General features: G+C 60.0%; 1 protein-coding gene across 9 annotated transcripts; it reads left to right on the top strand.

The window, feature by feature from the left end:
* Positions 1 to 11: 11 nt before the first annotated feature.
* SMTN (smoothelin) lies at positions 12 to 22,159 on the top strand. Of its 9 annotated transcripts, none has more exons than XM_082353103.1 (21): positions 12 to 158; positions 1,873 to 2,003; positions 6,646 to 6,794; positions 7,168 to 7,261; positions 7,348 to 7,426; positions 7,535 to 7,632; positions 8,550 to 8,870; positions 8,959 to 9,031; positions 9,632 to 9,703; positions 9,784 to 10,305; positions 10,500 to 10,672; positions 13,773 to 13,925; positions 14,012 to 14,087; positions 15,165 to 15,329; positions 15,429 to 15,491; positions 15,698 to 15,764; positions 16,662 to 16,835; positions 17,039 to 17,156; positions 17,876 to 18,027; positions 18,984 to 19,052; positions 21,855 to 22,159. In XM_082353103.1, exons 2-21 carry the CDS (start codon positions 1,953 to 1,955, stop codon positions 22,003 to 22,005), a joined length of 2,820 nt encoding a protein of 939 aa, XP_082209229.1. In that variant the 5' UTR covers positions 12 to 158; positions 1,873 to 1,952; the 3' UTR covers positions 22,006 to 22,159. The 9 variants fall into 9 exon arrangements, with proteins under 9 accessions (XP_082209229.1, XP_082209222.1, XP_082209225.1 ...); XM_082353097.1 differs by having other exon boundaries at positions 14 to 158; positions 18,984 to 19,147; XM_082353096.1 differs by lacking the exon at positions 18,984 to 19,052 and having other exon boundaries at positions 17,042 to 17,156.
* The last annotated feature ends 130 nt before the right edge of the window (positions 22,160 to 22,289 follow it).

Below are 22,289 nucleotides of genomic sequence, written 5' to 3' on the forward strand. Positions count from 1 at the left end.
CGGCTGGACGGGCGGCGCTTGCAGAATCCCGGGGACGGTTGCTGAGCGGACTTGGTATCCCAGTCGCGGCGCCTTCCGCCTGACCGCTCCTAGTCCATCTGTTGGATCCCGAACGACCTAAGCTGAGCCCGTGCCGGACGGGCGGGCCGGACTAAGAGGTGGGTGTGTGGACCTCCGGGCGGCAGCAGGACCCCCGACGGGTCCGAGGGTGGAACCCGGATAGGTGGACTCCCAGGGTTCTGGGACTCCTGAACCTGCGAGCCCCCACCCATCCACAGGGGCTCTAACCCATGCGATAAAGTTCTGAGACCTGGGGGAAGGACGCTCACGGACCTCCAGGAGACTCTACGACCCCCAGGGGTGCTAGTCTGTGGGGGCAGAAACCCTGAGGAAGCTCCTACATTCCTCTGAGACCCCTCGGAATCTTCGGGGACCTCACACTGTGTGACGGGGAGCCATAGAACTGGAGTGGAGCAGCGGCGGGAATCCCTGAGGAGAAAGAGACTTCCCTGGGAGTCCTAGATTCTGCATTAGGGACCCCTGCCCCTCAGAAGACATGGGAGAACTCAGAGTGTCCACAGAACCCAAGTCTGGCGATTGCTAAGTGAAGGACCCCGGCAGAGGGCGGCTGGGAGGTTGCTACCTGTCCGAGCCTACAGGGATGGGAAAAGCAAGCAGCGACTTGAACAGGCAGAGTCCGAAGAACCCCAACTGTGTGGACTAGGACCTCCCCCAGACCCATTCACCGGATGGGATGACTCGACAAGTGACTGTTCTGGGGAGGGGGAAGGGATGACTGAGTGATGAATCAACAGAAGCGGGGGCAATCCAGGGGCCATTTCAGTCACCATACATTAACTAAGCACCTACGGTGTGTCATGCTGTGGGCCCTCAAATTCCAGAAAGACATTAGGGCTGCAGGGGGAAGGAAAGAGCTACACTGGGAGGCTGGGCCAGGATTTAGGGGGCCATTTTGATAGGCAGTGATAGAGCAAGAGGGAGTGTCCTGAGCCCCTGAGGGCACTTTGGAAGGGGACTTCAGAAACTAGAGGTGGCCAAGATTAAATCCATTCCCTGCCCTCTGGGTCTTTGGGATCCTCCTTCCCCCATGACAATCCTCTGGTCCTCTCGAATCCTGTTTGCCTAAGTCCAGAAGCTGGACGGATCAGTTTCTGAAGGCTCTTCCAGCTGGGGAACTGAATTCTAAGTGTGTGAACTGGCAGGAGGAGTGGGGTGCCTGGACACCTGCTTCATTAGGTCAGGGCAGTTGGCATCAGGGGGAGGGTGGGAAAGGGAGGAGTGGAGAGGGGTGTGTACAGAGGGTTGTCCTCAAGAATTAGAAGACAGAATGTTACCTCCAATGGCTTAAGTTACCTGGGGGAATGAGAGTGGCAAAGGCAGCAAGGACTTGGATATAGATTTAGCCCATAGCCAGAGGCTGAGCTTTTGGGGTGAGTGGGGGCTGGGCAGGCCCTGGGGATGGGTGGTTGGGGCAGGAAGCTGTGGAGTGTGGTGGGCACCCCCTGGTGGTGAGCACAGCTTGGGTGGGCCTTGCTGGGCCCTAGCTTCACAATCCAGGTCCCTACCCTCCCTGTTTGATGCTTAGATATGGCAAGGGCCCAGCTTAGGCCACACAGCAAGCTAGCAGTCCAGCTGGCTGGATGGAACCAGGGACTCCTACTCTTGGTTTGTTGAGTTTTCCAGCACACTACCCTAGGGCAGAGGGCACCTCCCAGCCAGGAGTCACATCACGTATAAGGATCAGACACCAATGGATAATCACGGGTTAGAGGGGGAAACTGAGGCACAAAGCCCAAGTGTCTGTGGTTTCTAGAGGCCCCAGAAGGCCTGATTCATGTCTGTCCCTTGCAGAATTCCCTGAGCTGGTGTCAGCTTCCAAAGGCGCTGGGGAACTCACCAGGAGGGGACGGACGGAGCTAGGGGCCAGCAAGATGGCGGACGAAACATTAGCTGGGCTGGATGAGGGAGCCTTGCGGAAGCTGGTAAGTGGTTCCATTATCCCTACTATGAGGACAGACAAGACAGGCCACAGAGGCAGGGCCTGTCCAGGATACCTCTCAGCTGACAAGAGGAGGTGATGGGGGAGGGCGCAGGAGAAGGGCTCCGGGGAACAGGGCTAGGCCTGTTCCGCGTGGCCGATGCAGAGGCCCTGGTGGCATGTGCTTGTCCATGCCAGGTGCTGAGGCCTTGTTCCTCCCAGCCCCCCACTGCCACCACCTGTTTAAATAGTAACTGGTGAGGACTCACCCATGTGCAGTCACAGGTGTGGGGAGGCTGGATTTGCCTCTCTCAAGCAACAGCCTGGGCAGTACCCACCCCTGGAGGCTGGCCCAATGATAACAGTAGCAGCAATGATTAATAAGCCAGGGCACAGCAGGGAGCAGTCTGGGCGCTAAGCACACCATCTCACAGAATGGTTACAGTAGCTCCAAGAGCCAGGAGGACACTGTGGCTCAGAAAGGTGAAGTCACCTGCCCAAGGGCACCCAGCTCGGAAAAGGGTGTGCCAGGATCCAAACAAACCCCAAAAAGGCTCATGGGGGACCAAGAGACCTGGATAAGTCAAGTCCAGAAGAGCCCATAGAGACAGGGCTTGGGGACCCTTATGAACACTGTGACTTCTAATCTGTCATTTTTCCCACTCGGAGCCTCAGTTTCTTTATCTGTAAAATAGGAGGTGGGGGGAATGTGTGTGAACATAATATCTAGGCCCTACAGTTGGCATGGGGATGGAATGAGGCGTAGGCCCAGATCCTGGCATGGAAGAAGGATGGGCCCACTCTATCCCCTTTCCCCAGCTTCTTCTTGAAGCCCGCCCTCCCCCCCAACACACATACCGTGCACAGAGAGGATGTGGGGCAATATAGCAGGGCAGGCATGTGCCCACCAGCAAGGGCAGGGCGCACTGGAACTGGAAGAGGGGCCAGAGCTCCACCCCCCCCAGCCCCTGACCCTTGTCCAGGGGGTAAATTAAAGATTTACCTTCCCTGGGAGAAGGCAAATGACCCACCCCACCCCCATACCATTCCTCTGGAGGCAGGGGCTGGAGCCAGCTAGCTAGTGCCCAGCCACTGCCATCATCTACCCAAGGCACTCGGCCTCTGTGTCCTCGGACAGCACCTTAGACTTTGGGTGTCTGCCACTGCCACAGGCACTGTGTGCAGCCTGAGGGAGATGGGTTTCCAAAGGGTCCCACCACGTCAGCTCGACCTCCCATCAGGAAGTCAGAATCCTAATGTGGTAGTGGAGAGAAAGCCAGGTCTTTGCTCTTCCCCTTCTCTAGGGGTCCACTCTGAGGCTCAGGGTTCTCCAGCTGCCACCCCCCACCCCATGCGGGTTTGGGTGCTGGAAAAGGGTTTCAGAGAAGCCGGAGCATTGGCTGTAGTCCGCCCCCGCAACCCCGGCCCCCTCCCTGGGAAAGGACTAGCAAGACCCCGCCCCTCGTCACCGGACCCCGGAGGTCTTTCCCATTTCGGGACCGGGGTCCTCCACCGCCGGGCGCCCGCCATTACTGCGCCCCAGCGCTGCCAAGGGTCCCGCCCCGCGCGCCGGCCTCCTGGCAGGAACGGGGGCGTCCGGAGCCGGGCTCCTCCCCGCGGGGCCGGGCCTTATAAGGGAAAGCTGACCAGCGCCCCAGCGTCCGGCCGATTTGGGGACCCGGGGACCCGCTCCCAACCTCGGCTCCTGCACATTCCTGCGAACAGGGAGGGGGGCTGTGCGGGATGGGGACACCTGGGGACACGAGCACCACGTGCTCCTCCGCCACATATCGGGACGCCCTCCGCCTCGGTCCCGGGTTAGAGATCGGGCTCCGACACTCACTAGCTGGGTGACCTGCGGAAGCTGCTTAAGTCTGTGAACCTGGGTTTCCTCTCTGTAGCTGGGGATATTAAAGCAGGCGGAACCTGCGCGGCTTCCTGTCCTGCTGGCTCCGGGCTGGGCGCCTTGCACGGGGCTGCGTGGGAGAGGCGTGGGCGGTGCAGGCGGCTACGGTGGCGGGGCCCGCGGGCCTTCAGCGCCCCCTGGCTAGGCCACGCTTCACTGCCGGCCGGTCCCCCATCGGTCAACTGGAGGAGCTGGGACTGAGCGAATGCCTGGAAAGTCTCCTCCGTAGTGCTGGTGGGGAGACTGAGGCCCAGGAAGACGCCGGGGCCTGTCAGACGCCCCCAGCAGCGAGGGTACAAAGTACCCGGAGGCCCGGCCCCCCCGGGAAGAGGAAGCACCCTCTTTCCTCCCAGGAGAATTTCACTGGGCAGTTTCGGAAACCCCCCCATCTCCTTCCCTTTCCCCCAGTGGACAATGGCGCTTTGTACTTCCTTCCCTCCCAACAACAGCCCCCTCCACTCAGGATGGTGGGGCCTGAGAGGATGGGGAACGCAGGACACACATCAGGGACACTGTGGGCGGACCTTTGTCTCCAGGCCCAAAGGGAAGGGTCGTGCGGGAGGGTGACCAGAGGGATAAGGTTCTTCATTCCCCAACCCTGCCCCACCCACTCGGGGGATCAGACAGAGGCTCCCATTTTCCAGAGGGGGACACTGAGGCTCCCAGGGGTTGCAGAAGTGACCAAGTTCCCACATCAACTTTTTTCAGGGAGGAGAACCCCATCTCTGGAGCCCAGGGGGTTGGGAAGGGACACACAGGAGACAAAGGGCTAGTCATTGCATCTCTGAGACTCTTTACCCTCTGCACAGGAGGGGCTGGACCAGCTGTCCCCTCAGGCCCGGAATCTCCTAGTGTACCACGGAGGGCTCTGGGCCTGAGTCAAGGCCAGGACTGAGGGTGGGAAGGTGAACCTTCTCCACCCCCGCACAAGATAGGCCCCCTTAAGCCCCAGGGCATCTCTAGTCCAGGCTGGAAGGGTCCCCGATATAGTACAAGGATCTTCAAGGTACCCACCGTAGCAGACAGACCCCAGCCACAGAGATATCCTCAGTCCAGGGAAGGCCCCGGAGTCATGGAAACCTGGGTTCAAATCCTGGCTCAGGTCACTTGACCATAAGCAAATCACTTCCCCCTGAGCCTCAGTTTCCTCATCTGTCAAATGGGAATAATAAATTGCCTAGGGTTTCTGTGAAGTTAGGACAAGTAAGGTGCTCAGCACAGGATCCAGCACATGGTTTCTCAGTAAATGTTACAGATGCCTCTGGGTATCTTGCCCTCACTTGCCCTCCCTTCTCTCTCTCCCCTCCTGACTGGCTGGAACCAACCATACATAGCTCCACAAGGCGGGGGGGACCCCAAGTCACTGCCCCCATCCTCACCCACTACCCTAAAGGGAGGCCATTGTCCCGTCTGACAAATGAGATGTTAACCAAGACCAGGGATGTTAAGGATATGATCCTGACCACCCAGCCAGGACTGGATTGGGGCTGGAGCCAGCTGGGGGTCCTGGCTTGAGCCTTCCGGGGGCCCTCCCATATCTCCTCAGGAATGTGAAGACTGAAGGCTCCCTGGAGGGCTCTGTCACTTGTCTCTACCCTCTTCAGACTGGGACAAGTGAGCTCATGGCTAAGCTGGGCCAGCCCACACTCCCTGCTGAAACCTTTCCCCCTCCCACCAGGCTCCCCCGTGGAGCAGGAAGGAATGATGGGAGAGGAGGCTAAAAAGGAAGGGAGTAGAGGGTTCCTGGGCCTACCCCTGAATGATTTGGGGGTGGGGGCAGAGGAAATCACTTTGCCTATACTTGCTCCCACCTGGCGCACACCCACACTGGAGGCTTATTTCTGCCATTATCTTCCTGGGGGCCCTGGGCCTGTCCTCTCTCCCTTGAGCCACAGAGGCTCTGTAGGGGGTAGAGGAGTGAGGGGGGCAACAGGATTGGCTGACTGCCCAGAGAAGGTGCCCTTTCCTGGACCTGGTTAGACCAGCCACCCCCAATTTCCCAGGGAGTGACAGGCTAAGAAGCTGGTGGGAGCACCTGTCCCCCATGGACACCCTCTCTAGGGCCCTGGGTGGACCCTAGTGCAGCTGCCTTATCTGTCTGGGGTGTTGGCCCTCCCACTCTGAGCCCTGGCCCCTTTGCCCCTTCAGTGGTGGCTAGAGCAGGACCAGTGCAGGGAGAACAATAGCCCCCAGCCAGGCGGGGAGCTATGACTCCTGAGGGCCTGCCCCTGCCTCAGTTTCCCCATCTGTCCAATGTGGACAAGGCTGCCACCCATCAGCAGGGCTGTGGTACTTTGGGAGTCTCTCGTGCTCACAGCTGGATTCCAGCAGCCCAATCACCCTTCCCTCCCCAGGGACACTGTTAGGGGCCCATAGGATGGCCTGCCTCCTCCTGCCACAACTCTCTGGCTCTTGGGGGTTTGATGAAGGGCTCTGAGAGGCAGGAGTCGAGTCACAGGAATGAGCGCCTGACTTGGCACCTGGCACAGGTGGGTGGTTGCTGGCTGCCCACTCTGTGAATCTTAGTCCACGGTGGGCTGTCCAGAAGCCCTCGCTGCATGATCTGAGTCTCCCCCTGAGACCAAGTTTGGGTGGGCAGGCAGGCACATGACAGGCTTGGGGCAGAGGGAGTGGAGACAGACCACTCATTGTGCCCCAGGCCGAGCCGTGGGCGGCCAGTGCCCGCCCTCCCTCCCTGGCAGCCAAAATGACCTGCCCCTCACCACCCCTTGCCCTGCAGCTGGAGGTCACAGCAGATCTGGCAGAGCGGCGGCGCATCCGCTCAGCCATCCGGGAGCTGCAGCGGCAGGAGCTGGAGCGCGAGGAGGAGGCCCTGGCATCCAAGCGCTTCCGTGCCGAGCGGCAGGACAACAAGGAGAACTGGCTGCAGTGAGTGGCGAGGGGTTGGACATGCAGGTGGGGCTGAATGTGCCAGGGCTCAGCTCGTGTTGTACAGGCAGGCATGAGCCAGGTGTCTGCTGCCCATCTGGGTGTGCAAATGGCAGCACAGGCATGCATTTGGAGTACACAGGGATGTTGGTGGGCACGGACCACGTGCCAGTCATGGTGTCCTGGCCACGCCCATGTGATATTAGCGCTCAGGTCCATGGGCGTGCATGTGCCAGCGTGTAGCCAGAGGGTGTGCACAGCTACCTGCCCCTCTACCAAGGTTCCAGGTACCCTGTCCTGGCCTCCGCCCTCAGCCCACATCCTCCATGACCTGGCCCTGGCAATGGAGGTTATAGTCATGGTGTCCCTGTAGCTCTCAGCAGCGGGAGGCTGAGCAGCGGGCTGCTCTGGCACGGCTGGCAGGACGGCTGGAGTCCATGAGTGATGTGGAGGAGCTGACCACACTGGTGAGGCCTGGGCCAGGGCAGGGGATGGGGGCAGGGCAGGTGAAGACCTGCACTCCACACACCCGTGGCCCACCCCTCACCTACAGCTGCGAGGCGCTGCTGAGTACGAGGAACGCAAGCTGATCCGAGCTGCTATCCGCCGCGTACGGGCCCAGGAGATTGAGGGTACGTGCCCTGCCCTGGCCCCACCCCTGCCCTGCTGCATGCTGCCCCCAGCAACCCCCCCACCCTGACCCCCTGCCACTCACCTGACACTTTTCCCTTTCCCTCCAGCCGCCATATTGGCTGGAAGGTTGTGCAGCGGGCGTCCCAACAGTGGCTCAAGAGAGGACAGCAAGGGGCGGGCAGCACACAGGCTGAACCGGTGTGAGGTAAGGGGTGTGGGCAAGGTCCTGTGCCCATGGATGCCAACAGCACAGAGCGCCTGTGTGTCTTTGCTAGATGGGTACTTAACTGAGGGGTCCCCCAGCTTGTGTTTGGGGGACAGTGGGACTCTATGTCAGGCCTCTGCCCACTCTCCCAGGCAACTTCTGGTCACATGTCTCCACTCCAGAGTTTGTCTCTACCCAGGCCTCCCCCGCAAAGCCAGCTTGTCTACACTGCTCCCAGGTTCCTGACTGTCTCTCATTACCACCCTGTTGACCTCCCTGCTGGCCTCCCCGCTTCCACGCCTACCTTCTACCCCCACGCTGGCCATCCAGCCTCCACTCAGCAGACAGAGGGATCTCCCTGAAATGAAAATCAGACCCTGGTACTTGCCCAGCTTAAACCATCCGAGGCTGCCCCTCCCCTTCCGGACAGTCCACATCCTTACCTTGGCTTATCAGGTCCTGCTGTCAGGGGCCAGTGTCAGCTCTGTTCTCCAGGGAGTGTGGGTGAGAGGTCGGGTCATGCAGGTTCCCTAAGTGGCCAGCAGAGGCCGCTGGGTTCCTGGTCCTGGCAGGACTAGACTACCCACTAACCCCGTAATTAACCAGGCAGAGGCCAGGGGTCAGGGGCCTCCACGCCAGAAATCAATTAAGTCTGGGAGTCCCCAGCAGGTCTCCTGCTGTCCCCAACCCCTGCCATTAGGATCTGGTCATCTCTGAACTGCCCTTGACTAGGCAGTGCCAAGAGGTTGGGAAGTGGGGATCAAAGACCACCCATGGTGTGCCAGTGACCGTGCTTGTGCAGGTGTGCCTGCAGGAAACCGTGTCCAGCCCCTCTGCTTTGCATGCCCTGCCCTGGGTGCCTGCCAGCCTGGAGAGCCTTGGCCACATCCTGTGGGTCTCCCACGGGTCTCCCGCAGGTGCCGAAGCCAGAGGAACAGGAGCAGCAGGCAGAGGTCCCAGAGCCAACCCCGACCCCCAGTGGCACCAGCTATGACGTGACCACAGTGACACTACTGCTTCGGGCCCCACCTGGGGGCACACCCAGCTCACCTGCCTCAGCCGACAGTTCACCCACCACTACCTCTCCTGAGCCTCCACTGGAGCCTGCCGAGGCCCCATGCCCTGCCACTGAGGCTCTGGGCAGCCCCGAGCCACCTCCCAGCCCGCCCAGGGCTGCCAGCCCTGAGCCCCAGGAGCCTCCAGCCACCCCCAGCACGGAGGGGCAGGTGGTCAACAAGGTGAGTCTAGATGAGGGGCAGGGATGCCAGGCGGGTGAGCTCCCCAGTCTGGGAGTCAGGCCCTGCCCATGCCGTGTCTCCCCTGCAGCTTCTGCGTGGCCCCACAGAGCCCCCTGCTGCCCACGGCCCTACCAAAGGTCCCTCCGACACAAAGAGAGCAGGTAGGGTTCCAGCAGAGATAGCTAGGGGCATCTGCCTCCCTGGGCCTCCCCTTCCCTGCCTGGAAAATGGGTTCTCATGCCTAGATGGCTCCAGTGCCCTCAGGTCCAGGCAGGCTCTGACACGCCTCCCACTGCTCCTGAGGTGTCCCCGCCCCCGCCCACTCCCCCACCCATGGCCAGAGGCCTCCCTGCAGCCTTGAAAGGCAACAGGCCTCAGGCACATTCTTTTCCCCAATAAGGGAGTGCGCCCATCTCCCAGCTGGAGCCGTGGGCAGTGCTGGCCAGGGGGGTGTCCACCATCCCCATCAGCAGGGAGAATCTGGGCACCCTTCCTCCAGCCCAAGCCTAGCCCCAGCCCCCAGGACTGTCCAAGTTATCCCGGGGTCGGGGAATGAGGGGCCTGTAAGAGAGACGCAGCTGAGTGGGGAGGCCAGGAGCTGTGGGAGGTGCAGGATGGGCTGGGGAGGCTGGGGAGGTTGAGGTGCAGGAAGGGGTTGGGAGGCTGAGGAGGTGTGGAAGAGAGGACTATGAGAGGTGGACCCCACCATCCACTCCTCTCTCTGCTCCCACATGGCCGCCACCGCCTTCCCATGCTGCCAGACCTAGCTGGCCCTCGCCCCTGCCAACGCTCCCTGTCTGTGCTGAGCCCCCGCCAGCCAGTCCAGAACCGAGGTACTGCCAGTTCCCACAACCCCGGGCTCTGGGCAGTCCCTGTCCCATCCAACCACTGACAGCCCTCCTGTCCCTTCTAGAGCCCACCCCCCTTGCCAGTGGACCTTCCCCGTTCCAGCGGGCTGGCTCCGTACGGGACCGTGTGCGCAAGTTCACATCCGATTCTCCTATGGCTGCTGGGCTCCAGGAAGGCCCACTCCGGGCAGCCCCAGGTCCCTCGACCCCTGCAAGGCTCCCAGGCTCCTCCCACATCAGCACCACCCCTGCCTCCTCCTCCAGTGGCCCCTCCTCACGGGGCCCCAGTGACACCTCCTCCCAGTTCAACAAGGATCAGCGAGGAACAGCCCGGCCCCTGGCCCAGCTTCAGAGCTGCTCCAGGGAGGAGGGCCCCAGGGGGCGGGGCTTGGCTGTCAGGCCCCTTGAAAACAGAGCAGGGGGGCCCATGGCCCGCTCAGAGGAGCCCAGTGCCCCGCTAGCCGTGGCCGTGGGCACTGCTGAGCCAGGGGCCAGTATGAAGACCACATTCACCATCGAGATCAAGGATGGCCGGGGCCAGGCCTCCACGGGCCGGGTGCTGCTGCCCACAGGCAACCAGAGGGCAGGTAGGCCTCCCCACTGCCTCCCCACTGCTGGGGATGACTGCCTGCAGCCACCCAGCTCTGCACATAGGACAGGTGCTGTGGTCAGGGCTCAGGGTGTCTCCAAAGGGTGCACTGGGAGCGACGGGCGCCATCAACCTGGACTGGCATTACCCTCACCCCACCTGATCCTGACCATAGTCCTTCTCCCTATCCAGAACTGACGCTGGGGCTGCGGGCGCCCCCCACCCTCCTTAGCACCAGCAGTGGGGGCAAGAGCACCATCACCCATATCAGCAGCCCTGGGAACCTGGCTCGGCTGGGCAGTGTCACTCACGTCACCAGCTTCAGCCATGCCTCCCCTGGTAGCCGAGGAGGCTGCAGCATTAAGGTGAGCCCTTCCTCACCCCACTAGCCTCACCATCAGCCACCTCATGTAGACTGTTTCAGGGTGCAGGGCTCTCAGGGCTCCTCTGCTCTGCTCTTCCCCTACTGCACACACGGGAAACTGAGGCCCACAGAGAGAAGGTGACCACAGTCCACAGCCAGTTGGTGGCAGAGCTAGGGCCAGACCCTCGCCTATCAGCCACTAGACATGTCAGAAGCTCACTCTGTACTGGCCTTAAGCTTCCCTCATAATGATCTCTGATCCTTACTCCAGAATTGGTCGGTTCATTCCTCGTGAACAGATGGGAAAACTGAGGCTCAGAGAAGGGTAATAAGGGCTTGCCCCCTCTTCCTGTAGCAGCCCCAGTGGCCCTGCTCCCAGCCTATACTGAACCTCAGCCCCAAGGTGCAGAGCCTCTCATCTGCTCTTCCAAGATCAGCCCGGCCCATTAGGAGATTGGAGATTAGTGATTACCATCTGCGTCAACATCTCGGGGTTGGGGGGGGGCTCGGCAGAAGCACTGAGGGGGGACAGGCAAGGGGGTGCCAGTCAGGTGAGGCAGCAGCCTAGCAGGTGCCACGGGAACTGAATCTGCCGCACCCTTCCATTATTCATTCTGGAGCCCGGGATCAGCTGGCTGGGAGCTCAGCCTGGGAAGGGATCCGCAGTGGGCCGCCCAGCTGCCCAGGTAATGGCCTCTGTGCTGTTCCAGGGGCTGAATGGGACTTTGAGGTGAAAGGGCTAGAGCCAGCTTTGGGCTTTCTCAAGGGTGACAGGGAGAGGGTGGGGGCAGGAAAGCACCCTTCCGCTCACAGAGCAGGACCTAACTGCTCTCTGCCAAGGGAGTGAGGAGAGGGTGGCTGAGGCCCTTGGGGTGGATGGGAGGTGCCACAGGGAGTGCCGGGTATGACCACCTACTTGCCTCAGTTTCTCCAACCAGAACCAAGGGGAGGCAGATCGTGTGCCTGTAATGCACTTGCTCAGAGTCTGTGGTTGGATCTGAGCACCAGAGGCACGCAGAGGACATTTATCTCAGGGACAAGGCACTTGCTACTGCAGATTGCTTGAAGTCCCGCCTCTCTGTGCCTCCATTGCCCCCATCGGTTCAAGGCTTTCTAAAACAGCATGGCATGACGACAGAGGACGCAGGCTCTGGAGTCTGGCAGATTGGGTCCTCACGGCTAATGCACATGGTGGCCCAGACAGGCCCATGCCTTGCTCCCTGCCTCAGTTTCCCCACCTATGGGGCATGGGGCCCCGGCCTTGGCAATCCTTCAGAACCTGTGCAGACTTGCTGTACTGCCAGTCTGTGATTTCTGCAGGGCCAGGGCCAGGCCTGGCGGTCCGCCTGCTTGGGCAGGCCACCCCTCCCCCACTGCCCCCTCCAGAGGGAGCCCAGAATAGGTTTCTATTTGGGCTACAGCCCCAGCTGGCAGGTGGCGGGCTGGGAGGCCAGCAGGGGCGGGGCAGGCCCACTGCCCTTGCCTTCGCCCTCAGGCCAGCTGCAAAGACTGACTCTGCCAGACAGAAGCAGCAGTCCCTACCACTGCCCCCTTCGTCACCCCACCGTAGAGCCCCCACCATCACCATGCCGGGGGTACCGGGGCCCATGTCTGAGCTGGCCGCAGCCCTCGAGGAGAGATTGGGCCGGGCGTTGGAGGAGCTGCAGGCAGTGGCGGAGGCAGGCCGGGCGGCAGTGACCCAGGCAGCCGAGGCAGCTGCCTCGGCTGTGGAGCCGGTGGCCAGGGCAGCTGAAGAGCTGCGGGCGGAGACAGCAGCGTTGAGCCGGCGGCTGGATGCGCTGGGCAGGCAGGTGGAGGTGCTGAGCCTGCGGCTGGGGGTCCCGCTTGTGCCTGACCTTGAGCCCGAGCTGGAGCCCAGTGAGCTGCTCCTGGCTGCTGCCGACCCTGAGGCCCTCTTCCAGGCGGCCGAGGATGCTGGGACCCCTGTGGCCCACCCGCCTGCCTTCAGCACCCGCCGCCGCTCCTCTGCAAGCCCTGCCCACAGCAGCAGTCTCGTAAGTCCTTACGGGCTGCAGGGAGGCGGGTGGTTTTGAGCCAGGCTCTGCCTCTGCTCAGTGACCCTAGGTGGCCTACCACCTTCTCTGAGCCTCAGTTTACCTATCTGTACAGGGGACTGGGGCACTAGCGCTCCAAGACTGAGGCGAGATGGTGCCAGGCTCCTGGCCCTGAGGCACACGTGGCGGCTGCCCTGGCAGCCCCTGGCTGGGGCCCAGCCTCCAGCCCCACCCCCACTCCCTGCCCCTGCCAGGCCGAGCCTCCCTGAAGCAGCTGCCACCTCGGCTCTCCTTACCCTTACAGCAAATAGAGAGGCCCTGCCAGGAGGGAAGGGGCTCTGATAGTTGGGCTGGGGGCTTGTCTGCAAGGGGCTGGGAAGATGCCCTGGGAGGGGTGGGGGGCTAGGTTGGGGTTGGAGGCCCCTTAGTGGGTGATTCATGCTAGGGGGTGTGGGGAGCAGGGGCGAGCTTCAGAGAGGACTTGGCTCTGGGCAGCCCCGGTCAGACACCTGGTCAGGAGCCTATGGGCCCTGGTCCAGCTCCCTTGGTGTGTTGAGGGCGGGCATGTGCTGCCTGGGCACTGGCCCAGGAGGACCCAGGCTTTGGGAACAGGCAGGACAGAGAACAGCCTGCCTGGGAGGGGACTGGGAATGAAGCCGCAGAAGGAACTCAGATTCAGGAGTTAGGCTAGCTTCAGCTCAGATCCCAGTCTGCATCACACTTATAGAAGGACTGTGGGCAAGTCATGCAGCTACCCTGAGCCTCAGTTTTCCCTTCTGTTAAATAGGGACAGTAAAATACCTAGTGTTCATACAGTGCTCACCACTGAATGGAAATCACCATTATTGTCTCCCTTAATTGTATTAAGACAGTTGTGGGTACATGGGAAGCCCTACAACAAGGCTCTCAGTGCCTCTTCTGTGAGCCTGACATCAACATGGTCATCCTTGGGCAGGCAGTCCAGCTGGCTAGTGGTATTTCAAAGGCTGTGCCAGAAGCCCCAGGGCCTGGCCCCCTGTCCTTTAGGGCATGGTTGGTTTCATTTACACCCCTGCTTAAAGTCCATGCCCTCTCCCCACCACACAGATGGAGCCAGAACCAGCAGAGCCCCCCTCTGCAGCAGTGGAGGTGGCCAATGGCGCTGAGCAGACACGCGTGGACAAAGCACCAGAGAGGCAGAGCCCTCTGAGCGCCGAGGAGCTGATGGCCATTGAGGATGAGAGTGTCCTGGACAAGATGGTATGGCCAGATCTGGTGGACTGGGGGTTGGCAGGGGCCGGGGCCAGCAGGCACCAGATGGACAATGACAGGGACTCTGTCTGCAGCTGGATCAGACTACGGACTTTGAGGAGCGGAAGCTCATCCGGGCTGCGCTACGTGAGCTCCGACAAAGGAAGAGAGGTAGAGAGCCCGATGCCCTGCCTCTAGATCCAGCTGCTCCCCTCACTGGGGTCCATTCGTGGACACTCCGGCTCAGTAACGCCCTCCCCAGCTTCTTCTCTAGACTCAGCGTCTCCTTTTCTAGACCCAGGTCTTCCCTTGCCTCCTTCCCCCAGATCCAGCTGCTCCGTTCCCTAGCTGCTTCTCTCCCGCTTCCTAGACCCAGAACCAGCTTCTCTTCTCCTTCCTAGACCCAGTTACTCTCTCCCCCAGCTACTCCTCCTTGCTTCTCCAACTTCTGTCAAGTACTCCTTCCCTGAATCCAGATACTCCTTCTCCCAGCTGCTTCTCTCTCCTCAAGGTCCACTGATGACCACCTTAGCCTCTGCTTCCTCCCTGCTTCCCCTTCCCTGAACACAGCTACTTCCTCCCCGGACCCAGCTATTCCTTCTTCCAGAGTCTAGATTCATTTGCTTCTCCAGATACTCTCAATTACTCCCACTCTGGATCTAGCTGCTTCCTGCAGGGCCCATGGATGGCCACCCAGCCTCTATGCCCACCCACCTGCTTCTTCTTTAGGCCCAGTTACCCCCTTTGTCAGCTTCTCTCCCAACTACCCTTTCCCTGGATCGAACTGCTTCTCAGATACCTACAATCACTCAGTCCGTGGATTTAGATATTTCTTCCTCTAGCTGCTCTTCTCCCTGCTAAGACCTATTTGAAGGCCCGCTCAGCTACTGCCCTGACTCAGCTTCTCCTTCCCTGGCCTCTGCTGCTTCCTCCCTAGATCGAGATACTCCCTCTGGACTCAGCTACTCATTCCCACAGAAACTCCCTTCTTGGATCCAAATACTCTCCCTTTGAGTTCAACTATTCCATGTCCCCTTGTTTCTGAGTGCACCACACCCCGCCATTCCCTCCCAAGTTATAGCTACCCCCTCACCCCCAGCTACTCCTAGAGAGGGCCGTTGTCCCCTGTGTCTTCAGTATTGCTAACAAGTTGCCCTCCACCCCATCTGTGTGCCCCGTGTGCCCGTGCATATGTGCTTTGTGGGCGATGGTGGCCTTCTGGGCATGCGTGGGGCATTCCCCGCCCAGACCAGCGGGACAAGGAACGGGAACGGCGGCTGCAAGAGACACGGGCCCGGCCAGGGGAGGGCCGTGGCAACACGGCCACCAAGACCACCACGCGACACAGCCAACAGACAGCCGACGGCTCAGCTGTCAGCACTGTCACCAAGACCGAGCGGCTCGTCCACTCCAGTAAGGGGCCGAGCAGGGCTCAGGGCTCAGGGTGGGAACATGTCTACCTTGCTGGGCCCTGTGCCCCTCACACCCTTCCTCTCATCCCTGCCCCCGCAGATGATGGCAGACGGACGGCCCGCACCACCACGGTGGAGTCGAGTTTTGTGAGGCGCTCAGAGAGTAAGGCCGCCCGGCGTCTTCTCATGCCTGCCTGCCAGCCCACCTTCCTCAAACTCTCTCTTCAAACTTCCATCTGTGTGTCTCTCTGTCCAGCCATCACTTTCTCTTCTCTGCCTGTGGCTGCCTCCATCCCTCTACCAGCCTCCTGCCCCATCTCCCACATCCAGCCCAGGACCTCACCCTGCTCCCCTTCCCCTTTCTTGCAGATGGTGGTGGCAGCACCATGATGCAAACTAAGACCTTTTCCTCTTCATCATCCAAGAAGATGGGCAGGTGAGCACAGGTACCCACTCCCAGACCACGGAGGAGTGTCTCAGGGGACCTCACTGCACACCCATTCTACAAGAGGGGGCACAGCCAGGGAGGGGCAGACTGGGAGTCAAACCACTCCTGCTTGCCTTGCCATCTCACCTAATTCTCAACCGCACCATGGGGGAGGCCAGAGATTTGCTCGGGGTCTTCGAGAAGCCTCCCCACCACACTGAGCTGCTGGTGGCACTGCCACTTCCCAGTGTCTGCAGACCACGTCGCATGTCACAGAGCATCTTTACATCTTAGCCCCATGAAGGTGGGATACACCCTATGTTATAGAGCATTTTGGGGCAGGTAGGATCAGAATTCAGGCTGGGAACCAGAGGGGTCCAGGAACTCTGAGTCAGAGACTTATGTTCAAGTCCTTGCGCTGCCCCCCATGCTCTCTGAAATCTAAGGCCAAAGGCCTCTGTTTCCTCATCTTCAGTGGAAGTGGTAAGAGTCCCTCCATACTCTTGTGAAGTTTAAAATGACACATAGAAAAGGCTCAATAGACACGAGCTATTATTATTATTACCATTACTGTTATCACATTGGTTGTCATTATTAGTTGATAGGGCCCAGAATCTAAGCTCACCTGTAACCTGATGATACAATGAGCCTTCGCAGAAAACTCCCCATGGTCCAAGTCTGTTGAAAAGAGCTTGGCTCCCATTTTCTTGTCGTTTGAGCCTCAGTCTACTCTTCTGTAAAATGGGTGTGATGAGAGCACCTCCCTTGCTGGCCGGCGTTGCCGGTGGTGAAGATACCGCAAGAGTGTAGGGTCTGGAGTGTGACAAGACCCCTCCCTTGACTCGTGGAGATCGAGGCTCAGGAGCGGCCCTCCTCGGCCCTAACAGTGGCATACCCACCCCTCAGTATCTTCGACCGAGAGGATGAGGCCAGCCCGCGGCCCGGCAGCCTAGCGGCGCTGGAGAAACGCCAAGCAGAGAAGAAGAAAGAGCTGATGAAGGCGCAGAGCCTGCCCAAGACCTCGGCCTCCCAGGCGCGCAAGGCCATGATTGAGAAGCTGGAGAAGGAAGGCGCCGCGTGGTGAGCAGCAGTGGGCGGTGCGGGGCCTAATGACCTCACGGGGCGGGGTCTGGACTGTGGTGGGCGGGGCCAGAGACGAGAAGGGAGCGGCTGGAGCTGTGGGGGGCGGGGCCTGAAGGTAAAGAAGGCGGGGCTGGGACCTACTCGGTGGGCCGATGGAAGAGGCGCCCCTTGTAACCCGGCTCCCGACACCGCCCCCGCAGCAGCTCTGGCGGACCCCGCGCAGCTGTGCAGCGCTCCACCAGCTTCGGTGTCCCCAATGCCAACAGCATCAAGCAGATGTTGCTGGACTGGTGCCGAGCCAAGACGCGTGGCTACGAGGTGAGCTTTGTGAGACCAGGTGGCCAGGCGAGGGCCTCCTCACCCTCACAAGGCCCCAACTGCAGCTGTACCCTTCACAGCCACCATGTCTGGCAGGGAAGATGGGAATTCCTCTTCTGGGATGAAACAGGCTCAAAGAGGACACATAACATGCCCTAGATTCCAGGATAAGTGATTAAGTGGCAGGGCCTAATGACAGCCCTTGGATGGTGGGCACGGTTCAGGGCCAGACCCCACCCTTAGAGTCCCCTCCTCATTGCTCTATCGGAGGCACTGGGTAAATTTCTGTACATAAGGGAAGGAGTGATGAGGGCATGGCCATGGCCTTAGCTGGGTGGTGCTGGGCCTCTTGGTCACTCTGTCCCCCTAAGCAGCAGACATGGGAGTTAACAAGCTGAGTTGGAGGAGGCTACCTACTGTGCAACCTTGAGCAAGCTACAGGGCCTCGCTGAGCTCAGTTGCCCTAGATCTGGATTACCAAAACACTGGAGGGTGAGGACTTCCCCAGTGGTCCAGTGGTTAAGACTCCACACTTCCACTGCAGGGGGCATGGGTTTGATCCCTGATTGGGGAAGTTCTGCATGCATGCTGCATAGTGTGGTTAAAAAACAAAACAAAACAAAAAACAAAAACAAACAAACAAAAAACAAAACAAAACAAACAAAACACTGGAAGGTGGAGGACATAGGGGAGCTGACCGGTCTTCCCACTACCCATAGCATGTGGACATCCAGAACTTCTCCTCGAGTTGGAGTGACGGGATGGCCTTCTGTGCCCTGGTGCACAACTTCTTCCCTGAGGCCTTCGATTATGGGCAGCTCAGCCCACAGAACCGGCGCCAGAACTTCGAGGTGGCCTTCTCATCTGCCGAGTAAGTGTGGGTCCCAGCCCTGCTGGTGTCAGCTGGGCATCTGGGGCTGGGCATCTGGGCCGGGCCCAGCTGCCCCGAGGCCCCCCTGGAGCTGGTCAGCTGCACTGTCATTCAGCAGCTGAGACCCCCTTCCCCAGAAAGCCCCCGTCCTCTTCCACCCCACCCACCTGTTGCTGAGCGTGCCAGGTGCCCGCCGGAACGAAGGAGCCAGAGGCCCGCCTACCAGCCCGGGCCAAGGCCCATCAGGTGGCCCTGTCCATATCCCCTCCATCCTCCTCTGTCCCCTTCTCCCTCTATCTCTCCCTTTCTCTGTCCTGCTCTCCTCCCACTATCACCAGAGCTTCCTGCTCCCACGGGATCCCGGCTGGAGATTCCAAAAGGAGGATCCTGGCCCGGGCACCGTGCCCGCCCAGCCTATATAGGTGTTGCCAGAGACTTATATAGGACATCAGCAAGCCCTCCACTTTGGAATCGTTGCCCCATCTGCTCACCTCACCCTCAGCACCCTCCTCCATTTGTCTTTCTCTATCTTTCTCTTTCTGGTTTCCCCCCGGATTTCTCCCTTTCTCCTCCCTCCACCTCCTCTCACGCCTCCCTCACCTCCCTCCCTGGGGCACAGCCCTCCTCTCCAACCTCAGCGCCAACGCCATCGCCCCCACCCCTTGTTCCCTCCCGCTTGCCCCGAGAGTTCTCTGCACCTGTGACTGATCTGGCCCCCCACCCCTGTCTGCATTGCACACCATTAGTGATGGGTAGTGAGCGGCACGTCCACAATGGGGAGGGGGCATGCGGGGGGCTGACAGACTGCAGCACTGAGAACGTAACTGAACTCATGTCTCTGTGTGTGTATGTGTGTGTCTCTCTGTTCTCCTCCCCTCTCTCTTCTCTGCCTCTTCCCCTGCTGCCCCACTCGGGCCCCGCCCCCCTGCCCCTTCCCGGCCCCCTACCCTCCCCAGGACCCATGCGGACTGCCCGCAGCTCCTGGACACAGAGGACATGGTGCGGCTTCGAGAGCCTGACTGGAAGTGCGTGTACACGTACATCCAGGAGTTCTACCGCTGTCTGGTCCAGAAGGGGCTGGTAAAAACCAAAAAGTCCTAACCCCTGCTGGGGTCCCACGGTGAGGAATGCCGCCTTGCTCCCCTGTCCCATTACGCTGCCCCGCCGGAATCTGCTCAGTGGGGCACAAAGAAAAGCTGGGGAAATGGCGGGAGTGGGGGTGGGGAAGCAGGGGGACCCTGAGAAGAGCTAGAAGGAGCCAGGCATGGCCTTAACTTCTGTTCAGGACCTCACAGTCAAGACTATTCTCCTCAATGGGCAGTGATGAGCCAGGTGGGCAGGACGGAGATGGAGGAAGCCCAGGAGGCCATGGGATCCCCGGGGAGATACCCGACCCAGCTGGCAGGTCCAGGACAGCTCTCAAAAAAGTGCAAACTAAGCTGGCATCTGAATGACAAGTTCAGGCTAAAAGAGGGAGAGGGAGTTCCAGGCAGAGGGATCAGCCAGTGCACAGGGGTGGGGTCGAGGGAGGTGGAGGGCATGGCACACCCAGGAAGGGAAGGAAGTTTATTTAGTCTGGATGTGAGGGGGAGGAAGGGGTCACAGTCAGGGGTCTGAACTTCCTTCTGAGGACAAGAGTCGTAAAAGGTTTGCGAACAGAGAAGGGATGTATGTGGTCTGGTAGCATTGAAGAACAATCCTTGAGTGAGGCCTGGATGAGGGATGGGGAGGGAGGGGACGGACTAGACAGCTAGAGAAGCTTAAGCAGAGGGATGGGCTTTTTGATGGACCCATTGGGGAGGGAGAAGGAGGGTCAGGGAAGCCTCCCAGGCCTCCAGTTTGTGCACTGGGAAGTTGGGGGTGCCATGCTCCAAGCTGAGGAGCTCAGGAGCGAGGCCAGTTTAACAGGAAGTTATTTCTGGTGGGGGTCCTGGATCCCCAAGCCAGCTGTGGCATTTCCTGTCTGGTCATCTCACCTCAGGGCCACAGTAGAGAATTCAGATCCTGAGCTAACTGCCCATTACAGACCAGGAGCTCAGAGGAGAGAGGTGGGCTCAGAGTGTGCCAGGGGTTGTTAGGTCAGAGCTAGGGCCAAAAACTGGAACTCCAGACTCCCCACCTTGTGGCTGTTTTCCTTGCCCCATCACTTTTCCCACCCATTTTGTAGGGAGAAGAAAAGACGAAGGCCCAGAGGGAGAAAGGGGATTGCCTAAAGTAATGTGAATCAGGGACAGAGCTAGCAGTGCACTCAGATGCCCCTTGGGGCCTGGAGCCATTGTGGGGGGCCGCCCACTCGTGCACACATATACTCAAAGAAGCTGTCCAGGTGAGGGAAAGATGGGCATGGTGCTGTCTCCAGGTCATATATGGACTTAGGAGCTGCTGCCCAGCAGGCCAGCCTGGAGGGAGAGGGGCCCAGTCCGGCCCTGTTCCAGTTGGAAAGTGTGACTCAGCCGTGCTGTTGCTCGAATTGCCTGGTGTTTGGCCTGTCACTGGGGCAGCTGGAGCCCTGAGCCGTGAGCCCCGGTGTAAACAATGGCTTTATAAGGTCTCCAGGGAAGACACCAGAGATGGGAGGGAGCTCCACTTTGGGAGAGGCCAGGATCCCTGGGGAGATAGCCACAGCTGGAAGAAGCTGCAGAGAGAGGCCGCCTCTTCACCATAGTACAGCTGAAACAAGCTGGGGCAGAGACGACCTCAAGGGCACATAGCACGTCAACAAGAGAGTCAGAAACCTCTCACTCATCCTAGGTGCTTCCAAGGACTCAAATGAAGCAAAGAATGACTATTCTATTGTGGAAAAATGGGGAAACTGAGTCACAGGGCAGGGTTTTCTCTAGCTTCCACAGCTGGCCAGGAGTAGATCCTTGACAGAAACAGGTCTCCTGCTTCCCAGGTTTCTTCCCCAAAGGAGTCCTGGTGAGCTGAGAGTAGGCCCCAGCCCTTACATTGTTTGACCTTGAAGGTCTGACCTTGAAGGCACAAGATGGAAGGTAGTCCTGGGCCCTTGGGTGTCTTGGGAACAGGAGCAATTCCTGCCCTCATGCCTTCCCTGCCAAAGGAAACTCAACAACATTGACAGTGCTAACTATATGCCAGGCATGGCACATAGGAGGGAGCAAGTCCTGCCCCTGAATGTGATGTAGTTGGTCCAGTTTGTACTGATTGGGACACTCATCTGCTTCCCCTGCTCTACCCAAGCGGGTAATAAGGGTTAAAGAACTGTCTCTCAGACATACACACACACCTCCCTGGCCACCATCTCACACAGCAGGGATGTCCCTTGAGGCAGATGGGGGTTCTCAGACTGCTCTACAGGAGGTACCAAGCCAGGGAGCTGGCAGATAATCCTGGGCCCAGAGGGTCACTGGAGTGGGTCCTGGGTGCAGGGAAAGATTTGAGGCCCCTTGGGTACAACAGCCCAACTGAGAGGCTTTTGCCAGCTGGAGTGTGCCATTGTGGGTGAGAAGGAGGCGGCCCTCCAGAGAGAAGTGGGCGGGGTCTGGAGTGAGGACCTCCCCAGGGCTAGGGGTTGAGACCCCAACCCTGCGCTGGGTCTGCTGCGCCTGGGCGCTGGGATGGGGCAGGGACCTCCTCCTTCACCTCCACATGCCTTGGCCTTGCTCCCCACAGAGGTGCCTCCAGGCTTGGGTGGGTGGGGCCTGGGGCTTCTGCCTTCCTAGAAGGCTTTCCCCTCATTCAGTCGATCAGGAGTCGAGTTTATGGAAGACCAGCGGGCTGCGGCGTTGTAAAGACCTCTGGGTAGAGGGTCGCCGCAAGAGTCGGGGCCGGCACTGACAACCACACCCGTGCCTCCCTCCCCGCAGGATGCTGGTGGACTGCGTACCCCTCGTGGAGGTGGAGGACATGATGATCATGGGCAAGAAGCCCGACCCCAAGTGCGTTTTCACCTACGTGCAGTCGCTCTACAACCACCTGCGGCGCCACGAGCTGCGCCTGCACGGCAAGAATGTCTAGCTTCCCCGCCGCCCGCAAGGCCGCAGCGGCAAGCTGCCCCCACCATCCAGGCACCGTCCCCTCCCTGTGCGCCTGCCCACCGCTGCCCTGTCTGTCGCGACACCTTCCCACGCATACACACGCAGCGTTTTGATAAATTATTGGTTTTCAACGACCCTGATTCCTCTCTGCTTCCCTTGGGGGGGCTGAATGGAGGGCAGCTGGGCAAGGTGTGCCCACGTCCCCACTCTGGCAGCCAGGCAGCTGGGGATGCAGGATCTCCCATGGGTATTCGGGGAGCTCTT

The sequence above is a fragment of the Balaenoptera borealis genome (assembly GCF_965194805.1).
Source record: "Balaenoptera borealis genome assembly, chromosome: 14".
In the NCBI taxonomy this organism is placed as follows: Eukaryota; Metazoa; Chordata; class Mammalia; order Artiodactyla; family Balaenopteridae; genus Balaenoptera; species Balaenoptera borealis.

Bases quoted from the DNA above. Each gene is read 5' to 3' on its own strand.
- SMTN (XM_082353103.1), top strand. From the start codon at position 1,953: ATGGCGGACGAAACATTAGCTGGGCTGGATGAGGGAGCCTTGCGGAAG. The intron at 2,004-6,645 runs GTAAGTGGTTCC...CTTGCCCTGCAG, and splicing joins AGGGAGCCTTGCGGAAGCTG to CTGGAGGTCACAGCAGATCT. The intron at 10,673-13,772 runs GTGAGCCCTTCC...CCCACCACACAG, and splicing joins GAGGAGGCTGCAGCATTAAG to ATGGAGCCAGAACCAGCAGA.